General features: G+C 22.9%; 3 protein-coding genes across 3 annotated transcripts; 1 reads left to right on the forward strand and 2 right to left on the reverse strand.

Moving 5' to 3' along the window:
• Positions 1–15: 15 nt before the first annotated feature.
• Positions 16–849, reverse strand: PCHAS_1202600 (40S ribosomal protein S20e, putative; the record flags this gene model as incomplete). Its single annotated transcript, XM_016798784.1, has 2 exons — positions 16–272; positions 750–849. 2 exons carry the CDS (start codon positions 847–849, stop codon positions 16–18), a joined length of 357 nt encoding a protein of 118 aa, XP_016654154.1.
• A 2,856-nt stretch (positions 850–3,705) lies between these two features.
• Positions 3,706–4,542, forward strand: PCHAS_1202700 (inner membrane complex protein 1c, putative; the record flags this gene model as incomplete). Its single annotated transcript, XM_736187.1, has 1 exon — positions 3,706–4,542. One exon carries the CDS (start codon positions 3,706–3,708, stop codon positions 4,540–4,542), a length of 837 nt encoding a protein of 278 aa, XP_741280.1.
• Positions 4,543–5,740: 1,198 nt separating this feature from the next.
• Positions 5,741–9,181, reverse strand: PCHAS_1202800 (MKT1 domain-containing protein, putative; the record flags this gene model as incomplete). The annotated part of the gene is made up of 1 exon (XM_732327.2): positions 5,741–9,181. The coding sequence occupies one exon, from the start codon at positions 9,179–9,181 to the stop codon at positions 5,741–5,743; it is 3,441 nt and encodes a 1,146-aa protein (XP_737420.2).
• Positions 9,182–10,826: the final 1,645 nt, after the last annotated feature.

Genomic DNA, 10,826 nt, shown 5'->3' on the forward strand with positions numbered 1-10,826 from the left:
ATATATGCATTAAAATTAAGAATCAGTTATAATAACTTCGACTTCAACTACTGGATCTATATTGATGGATGTCATTTGTGTAACAACCTCACATTGTGAATATAAATCAATAAGTCTTTTGTAAATTCTTAGTTCAAATCTATCCCATGTGTTGGTACCTTCTCCACAAGGTGATTTTCTTGTTGTTATTCTTAAGGTTTTGACTGGCAACCTTACAGGTCCAGATACATTTAAGTTTTTTTCCTTTGCTCCTTTCATAATGTCGCTGCAGACTGTTTAGGGATAAAAAAATAAATACATGTATTTATATCCACATATGCTCAAAGTATATGATGTGTAATGTATAAAGCACTGCACTTTTCCACCTTCAATATAATTGAATGCAAATATTCAGCATACATATATATGCATTTATCAATAAATAAACATTTCACAATGACCGTATTATATGTATACATTTAATGGTTCTTTATCATAATAGAAATATATACTTCTCATATTTACTATACATATATACATGGATATATCAATATAGTACTACAATAAGTTTCCACTTATTTAATAAATATGTACTTGTAATAATTCAAAAAAATTATAGAAGGTGGTACAACAAATATACATAAATAAGCATATATATATGACATATATATATAAAGGTATGTGCGTAAATACCCATTTTCAAAAGCTTTCTTTAAATAAAAAACGTATAAATAAAACATATTCACTAAATATAAAAAAATTTTAATTACCTTTTTCTATAGCTCTCAAATTCTTGGAAGTTAAAGCAATACGAATACGACGAAGTCTATACTTCTCATTGTCAATGGCTCCTTTCATTAATTTACTCATTTTGGATAAACAATATATTTGAAAATTATTAAAAATAAAATTTTAAATAAAAAAAGTTAAATAATGAATTTATTTCGTTTTATAGAATAATTTTGATATTCTTTTATTTAATAAGTATTATTATTGCTACTTATTTCTTTCTTACGACATTTTTAAATATAAAAAAAGATTTTTTTCCTTTATTAAGAGATTTTTTATTTTTATTATATTATTGTATCGATTAATTTCTTGTAAAAATATATAATATCCATAAAAATATATACTATATATAAAATATATTATATATAAGTTTTATATAAATTAAGAAATAATATTATGCGCATATACCAATATATATGCACAATACATTTGTATAATAATAAAATGGATTAAAAAAGGGATACATATTCAGTATACCGTAATATAGCAATATTTTAAATAATTTATATATAATGCATACCTTTTTACAATATAATTATTATTCAACTATCTATTATTTTAAGCCAATATCCAAATAAATAAAATTATGTTCCATATTGAACGCCTAACCATGTATGTACATTTTTGCCTTATAATTATTGCTCTCATTATTTTTTTTTAAAACCTTAATGTTGCTTGCTCATAATAAACTTTTGTATAAATGCATTTTATTCTATTTCCCAAAATACAATTTTTTAACGATTTTATGTTATTTTAATTATTTATTTGTTTAATTATAAATCGTAATATTTAATGTTCCTTTTTATTTATATATAATAGCCTTTTTTTGCAGTATTTTTATTATGAGCAAAACATCTTTTAAATGTACACCTATATCACCCATAGTTTTCATATAAAAGCTATTCTTCATATGTATAATATCAAATTAGTATTTTTTGTATATAAAATATTAGCAAATCATATTAAGTGAAAAGTTGCATTTTATTATAAAAAAAACTTAATAAATATTTATTTACAAAATTTTTTATTATTCATTTTTTTAATAAATATTTATAAGTCCCATTTTTCTTTAATTGGCATTAATTAATTTATACTCGTAGAACTTCAAAATAGCCTTAATTCATGATGCATTTCAAAATGTTACTTATAATTTGTTTACAACTCTATTAAGGGGAAATTTATTTATTATTAGATAACTAACATAAGTAATAGAGTGTGAATGGGAAATAAAATATAGAACCTTTCAATTTCTCATGAATATTTAAACTCACTTTATTTTATTTATATATAATAACGTTATTCTTAAACCTTTATCGATATACAAGTTAAAGACGGAAAATTAAATAAAACGTATTTAATTTTTTTAAGTAAATAATTATAATAGAATATAAATATTGATATTATAATATAACAAAGTATGAGTCTTTTCGTTTTTTACCGCTCTCTTTTTGTACCCATTCATTTGCTTATAAAATTTATAAATTTCCAAAAATTCGAAACTTATTTTTTTTTAACATATGTATTTCATTAGTTGCCATTCACCGAAAAACAATATTATTTATTCTCAAAAAGTATATATGCTATAATTTTATATAAGTATCATGATTTACATACACCCCATTGTAATACATACTGATATATGTACATGCTTAAGTTCAAATAAACACTCTTAAATATATATACTCTTTTCCATAAGATATACATGAAAATGATAAAAAATCCATATTTAATAAAATCCCATTTTGACCTTCTACAATTAAAAAATAATGATATTATACAAAAATATGAGTTTACACCGATAACTTAAATATAAAGACTGCGATAAAAAGCGAAGGAATTATTGGTTGTTACTATTATGTGTGTATAGCTACAAAATATGTAGCAATATTAGTAATAGTAGGAAAAAAATTATTTTTTTTTTTATTGCTTGTGCAGGCATTAAAAAAATGTGAAAATATAATATACATAATATTTTTTTAATATATTTTTAATTCATATTTGCAATTAAGATAATTCCCATTTTTTCAAACATTATTTATGTATATTGTTCTGTATATACAGGGGTATAATATAATTATGTATATAATAAAATTAACTTGTTTTATATAGGTTACAAATTTTCACCTAATTTTTTTTTCTTTTTTTTTATGTATAACCATTTTGTGTGCAATTTTTTTTTTTATTTTTTTTTAGTTTACAGCTGTACATATTATACTATACTACACAACAACAATGTTGTTTTTGTGTGCATATTTTAAATAAAGAGAGAAATCTATATAATATAAAAGAAATTACATTATTGGTCTTTAATTATAAATCATTTAATATCTAATTATATTATCCATAATTTATGTTTTATTACTATATTTAAAATACAAAAGTGCATTTAGTATGTTGTGGCAATTATTTACCTGAACTGTTCATGACAATATATAGTATCAAGCTATTTTTTTTTGGTAATTTAAGTAATAACTATGTAAATATAATTGTAAATTTAAAATAAATAAAATATAGTGTACAATAAAATAAATATAAATGCACAATTTTAATAAATTATAATATTAATTTTTCTTTTTCTTTTATATAATATACATTTTTTTTTTTATGTTTTTCACAAATTTATTTCCTCTTAAAAATTAATAGAAAGTACTTATTAGTTCTATTTTGATTTTTATTTTTGCAAAATAATAGTGTATTGTCTTCATTTGTTTGTATATATTTTTTAGTTTAATTTCTTACTTGTTTTTTGTTGGGTATAGCTATTTTTATATTTAATCATAAAATCACACATGTTTCGTCTCGCCACCATATATATGAATTTAAGTAATAAGTTAACTTTTAATTTATTTTTTAATAATATTAATTTTTAATCATTTTCGATTTATTTTTATATATATACCAAAAATTCAAATTTCTTTTAAAATAAAATAAAATAAAATGGACAATTCACATTTAACCAGAAACAGTTATCAAAAAATAGATAACATAGACACTAAAGAAACATCAACTGTCGATAGAAAATGGGTTGCTCTTACAGCTTACCAACCAGTTGATGTTGTTACAAAGACTGTTGAAGTTCCAGTTATTAAGACTGTAGAAAAATTCGTTCCAAAAACTATTATTCAAGAAAAAATTATCCATGTCCCAAAAAATGTTACACATATAGTTGAAAAAATTGTAGAAGTCCCAGAAGTTAAATATATTGAAAAAATCGTTGAAGTTCCTCATATTCATTATAAAAACAAATATGTTCCAAAAATCGAAGTTGTAGAAAAAATTGTTGAACGCCAAAAAATTATTGAAAAATGGCATGATAAAATTGTTGAAGTTCCTCAAATCAAAGAAGTTGTTAGATATAAAGAAATTGAAGATACTGAAGAAGTAATCAAATATGTTCCAAAAGACTCCAAAAACATAAATTGGGAAGAAGAGTACAAAAAATATACAGAAGGAAAACCAGGAAGATTTAGTTTAAATAATACATGCCAACAAAAAATGAATTCGTATAACCAATTAAATGAAAATGCATATGCTAGAAATTCATATAGCAGAAGTCTTAATATTATGAACAGCAAAAGTGCAAACGATCAAACTAATATGAGAAGTGAAGATTTTTCTCAAGTAAATTTCTTTAATCAATATAATGGAGAAAGCATGGATCAACACATTATGATGCCATCATCAAGCTTTAATATGAATGGAAGCTTCCAATTTAAAAGATTACCATCTGAAGAAGCTAAACCTGTTGGATGCTGTACTGGTGCATGCAGATAAATTATCCATTTTAGGAATCTGTGAGTTTTGTGAACAATACAGTTAACAAACACACTTTAAAACTAAATAATTAACATTTCTTATGCATATATGGATCTGCTTTTACATATATCAATTTTTGTTCCGATTTTAATTTAATACATCATAGTAAAATGAATACACAAGTAAGATATTTTTAACTTTATTTTTTTGTTTTTTTTTGTATAACAAAATGTATCCAACATTTTTACACAGATGAACACTACGAATAAACAATATTATGTACATATATATATGTGCATATATTTGTTTTCTGTTTGTTTTATATTTGTTTTATATTTGTTTGGTTGGAGGTGAAATACAAAATTTTGTTAATTCCGCTACAACTATAATAATGTATACAGAAAAACATAATCCTTGTTTTGGTTAAAATTGTTATGCAACACATTTAATATAGTTTTCACCTCATTTTTCAGTTTAATTTATTATAAAAAATGGATATAATTATGTGCATATCTGTTTAAGTACTATAATGAGAGAATGAAAGGCAAAATTGACAGTATTGTAACTGCAATATAGAATTGTTTATATATGTCGACTAAATGGTATATAATTATTATATTTTTTCATCCATACTTTCTATTTTATTTATTGCCTTCTCTCTTTTTGTTTCTTTTTTTGTAACATTTATAATTCATTCTAACTATAAACTTTATTTTAATTATATAGCATCATTAGTGTACTATACTTATTTTGTGTATTTAAAAATGTTATGTGTAACACGATAAAACCGGCTTTAAAAAATATACAGTTTTAGATCTGTTTACATAGTAGCATATGTATATACATATAAAAATTGGGATAATGCGATTGTTCCCATCCTATTTATCTTTATCATATGAATATATAATCTATATTCCACAATGTGGAGCAAACAAAACATAACCGAGGTAGTATAAATGATAATAATAATGAGTTATCTAAACAGTGTTCGATGCTCATGGTCCATTAATATATATATGCACACACATACATGTATGTGCTCTTAATTCAGTTTACACCGGTTGTTTTATTTAACTGTTTTTTAATTTTTGAATTCAAAGCTTAATCGAATTAGTGAATAATATACAATAAAATCACTATTAATGAAAAAAATACACATTTTTAATTAAAATAAAATAACAATATCACATATACATGCATATAAAGGATACACAATTTATGCATTGTGATTTGAACAAATATCAATGTAAGTTGCACATTTATCGAGACCTATATATTGTATTTTTTTTTCTAAAAAAGTATTAGCTGCTTTCAGATCTGAAACCAAATCATATACATTTGTATGCTGTTCTAATTTTATAATTAAATTTAGGTGGTCTCTCCATGTATTAATTGCATTGCATAAGTCAATTATCGGGTTTAAAAAACTTGGAAAGTTTTTCCTTACTTCCTTTTCAAATAAATTAAATTTATTTATTAATTTATCTTCCTCAGCACCAGAATTAACATTTCCACCACCTATCCCCATTTTATTGTTATCATTGTTACATTTATTATCATGTTTTTCGTTTATATCTTCAGAATTTGTATTATCTTTACCCTCTTCAGTATTGTTGTATATACCTGATTTTTCACTTATGTTATTTTTTCCTGATTCATTCGATAACTCTTGATTATTTTGAGCATTACAATTTTTAATATTATGCATTTCTTCGGCATTCTTATTAGTATTCATTCCATCAGCAGTAGAGTTACTACGTTCCTTTTCATCTTTAGTGTTTTTATCTTTATTAATATGGTCATAATGCTCGTCATTATTTTCTATTATTATATCACTATTTCCACTACAATTACTAGTTGCACATAAACCTTCTCCCTTTTCATCTACTGGCGTTTGGTTACAATTTTCGAGTGAAATATCATGCTTATATATTTCCTTTTTCAAATCATCAAAATCGAATAACAAGAAATATTTTGTTAAAACTCCCATAAGATGATCTGTTACGAAAAAATAAGAGATGGAAGAATCTAATTGGCTGTATAAATTATCAGGTAATAAATGTATTAATTCCATATTCGTTATAAGCACATTCGCAATACATGCTTGCATTAATTGCCTTAATGTTTTTATAATTATTTTTACAACAGAAAAAAATGCACATAAATCAAAATCAATTAATCCATCATATCTAATTTCTTTATTTGTATTAGAACTATATAAAGAATATATTCTAGATAATAAAAGGACACTTTTTTTATCTTGATCTTTTAAATTCTTTGAATTATTAATTGCTGAATATGCATTTTCTGGATATTTTTTTCCATTTGGAGGCAATAACGGATGTGTAGTTAAAAATCCGAATTTTAATAATTCAAATATTATTAAAATATTATTATCAATACTTTTATTTTTACTTTCAGATAATAATAGACCAAATAAAGTAACTCCACACCTTTTTGTAAATATACCTAAATTTTCAAGAAACATATAATATACTATACATAATATGCTATTAAAATTTTGATTATCTGTATTAAGTATATTTTTATAATAATTATTATAATTTTTTATTATTTTATCATTATATTTTTCTTTATTTTTTTTTCTAATTTTATGATCTTCTTTTCCCTCTTCGCTTTCATTATTATTCCCTTCAGAACTATCCCTTACTTTTCTGCTATCCTCACTACCAACATTCGAATTCTTATCTGAATTATCATCACCCTCAGAATTCGATCCCTCTTCTTGTATTGCTTCATTTTTACAAACAAGTGACATATTCATACTTTCACAATATAAATGCCATTTTAAAATAAATTGTAAATCAACTTGCTTATTATTTTGCCGTTTTTCTTCTTCAATAATATTATTTTTATTTATATTCCATAAAAATCCATCAATCAAACTAATGTCTAAATATGTAAATTTGTTGTTTTTTTCTAATACATTATTTATATAATAACCATAATCAAAAAATTTTATTTTCCTTTTATAAAAATAAGGATTTAATTTAACAGATATTAATCCCAATATTCTGCATCTATATTCTCTTAAATCAATCAATGAATCTCTATATTCAAAGGAATCTAAAATTGGATGTGAATAATCAATCCATTCTCCTTGAGCTAACACACATAATATTTTTTTACTTAAAAGTCCAATGGACATTAAATAATATACACATGCTGGAAATCGAGACCCAATTACTTTTATGTAATCATGTGGAACTCCTTCATAATTCATATCCTCATTTTTACCATCATCAATTTTTACGCCCTCTTTATCCTTATTTTCTATATCTTTATTTTTTGTATGTTCATCTTTTTCTTTCATATTAATATTTTCAGTAGTTTCAAATCCATTCTCAGAATTATTCTCTTTATCTATCGAACCATCTTTACAGTCCAACTCATGTTTTTTCGAATTGTCTTCCTGAATTTCTTTACCATTCTCTATATGCACATTATTTTTCGTATAAGATAAATTATCTGTATATGCATCTTCACTTATTTTACCGGGTTCAGTACTTCTATCGCCTGAATTCATCTTACCAGAATCATAACTATCAACAAGGGTATCTATTGTGGTAAGGTCTTTTATGTTTTCATTACATAAATTATATAAATTACCATTCATATTAAAACTTTTATTATATTCACTTTCTTCATAATTTTCATCTTTAATTTTTTCAGCCTGATCAATTTTATTTAATAAATTATTATCATAAGCATTATCAGTGTTATAAAAATTTTTATCTTTGTATGAAAAAAAACCAACTTCCCCCGATAATAATAAAACTATAGGGAATTTCAAAATAGACTTACATACACGATACCCTTCAATATAACTTTTTTTTAATTGATCATTTGGAAAATGTTGTAAATAACTAATTAGAGGTGACTGTTTAATAAATTCTATTGAATTACCAAAATTAAATTCTGAATTTCCACTATTAAAATGAGATAAATTAAGATAAGGAAATGTTAAACAATATTCTGTACCAGCTAATAAACAGGCATCTATAAATTGCTCCTTATTTATATTCCATATTTTTAATAAACTATTTAAATCTATCCATTCAAAATAATTTTCTTCCCATATAATATTTAATATGGCATTTTGAGGATTATATAAAATTAATGTAGGAGGACCTAATATTGTGTCAATTATATTATTAGCTAAAAAATATGATAATTGAGAAATAGCTAAATATGGTGCATATATACATTTATATCCTTTACTTTTTAAATAATGAAATAATAAAAATGCCAAATATGAATTACATATATTAGATACTTGTGAAAACTTTTCATAAGATAATTTTAATTCATTATTAACATAATATACCCAGCCTTGTTCTATATTTTGTTGATATTGTGCAGAAAATAATTTGTGGGATTTTGGTGTTATACCATCAAATACAAATATTATATCTATATTATATTTTCGAAAATATTCACATTGTTTATCTACTAAATGAAATATACATGGAGATATACACCCTGACACATCACTTAAAATGTCTTTTAAATTATCGGATGCTCTTAAAAAATATAATGCATCTATTCCTAGTCTTAAATTCTTTATATCTTCTATACTGCTCCTTTTTAATAACCCATGTTCTGTTAAATAACTTTGCAAATGTCGAACCCTCATTTTTTTTTATTTCCTCAATACGTACTCTTTCTACAACATGCTAATTTCCTCTTGTTATAGAATCAACCCTTAAATGATTATGCACACACACACATATAAATAAATGCATATATACACGAAAAAAAATATAATAAATTAAAAAAATAACAATAATACTGAAATTATATAAGTTTCGAAATAAACACGCACATACGTATGATGCTGATAAAGAATAAGAAATGTAAAGAAAAATGGAAATAAAAATAGGAATGAGAATATGAATGAAAGTATGAAAATATATGAAAACATGGATAGAAATATGAATATTGAATTATGTAGATATGCATACAATTTAAAGAAACCAATCTTTGACGAAAAGTTCATATATACACATAAGGCATGAAAAAAATTGAAGAATACTATGAACACATTTTGCTTTTATTTATACATGGAAGTGTTTAAAAATATATACATGTATAAATATATATGAGTTCACTTCATCGGGTACGAACATATTTATATACAATTATATACATAGATAACCAAATACATAATAAATATAAAAATTAATGCATATATATGAATATGGCTTCATTCATAGCAGTAGCCAACTTACTTAAACTTGTTCAATCAACTACCACCATAAAACTTAAACACGAATCTTATATAATCTATATTTTTTTAAAAACATTCAAACTGATGAAATTCATATATCTCTTACTAAAACTGTTTATATATATTACCAATCTATGCACACACACATAATATATAATTATACATAAAAATAACCATTCAGCATATACACATTTCTTTCAATATATTTTGCACACATAATATTTATTTTCTCATTATACTATACTATTAATATGTTTCTATATAAAATGTTTAACTCACGGCATAAAAAAAAAACACAGTTAAGAAAAATTTAAGAGTAGAATGAAACATTCTATGCAAATATATACATATAAATGCATAATTTATGTGATTAATTTTAACATATAGAACGGGCTTTAAAACTTGATTATCCCAAGGTATATAAATTACCTTAATAAGGATTTAAATATTGTGAAAAAAAAAAATTAAGTGTTAATTAAAAAATCTGACACATAAATTTTAAAAAAAGTAGCTACATAACTACGCTAAACATAAGATAGTTATTGTATATACATACATAAAACTATATCAAACTTATATTAATTTAATTCTTGGTCTCATATTCGTTTGTAGAATATTAATTTGTTTGCTTTTTAATAAATATATGTACACATGTATATATAGAATTACATTTAAAATCAACATAAACACTATGGATATATTTTTTAATTACTATTTAATTGATATTTCATTTATTTCTTACCGTTTTAAAGTATATATAATATTACGTACAATTTTTATCTAATTTAATACCCGTGTTTTAGCAAAAAAAATAATACTTTATAATAAATACAATGCATTGTATATATGCCAATAGGGTAATAACTCTTCTATGTTTTATCCCCTCTCATATTTCATACGCCTTTAATTATCCGTCCAAACAAAAAATACTATACATTTAATTATATACATATATAACATGCCTATAAAAAATATTAATATTAAAAATTATCCTGGTATATAATCGAATTACAGCCATCTCTCTGCAAAATAGTACGCTTAACTACAATAC

This window comes from Plasmodium chabaudi, assembly GCF_900002335.3.
Source record: "Plasmodium chabaudi chabaudi strain AS genome assembly, chromosome: 12".
Classification (NCBI taxonomy): Eukaryota; Apicomplexa; class Aconoidasida; order Haemosporida; family Plasmodiidae; genus Plasmodium; species Plasmodium chabaudi.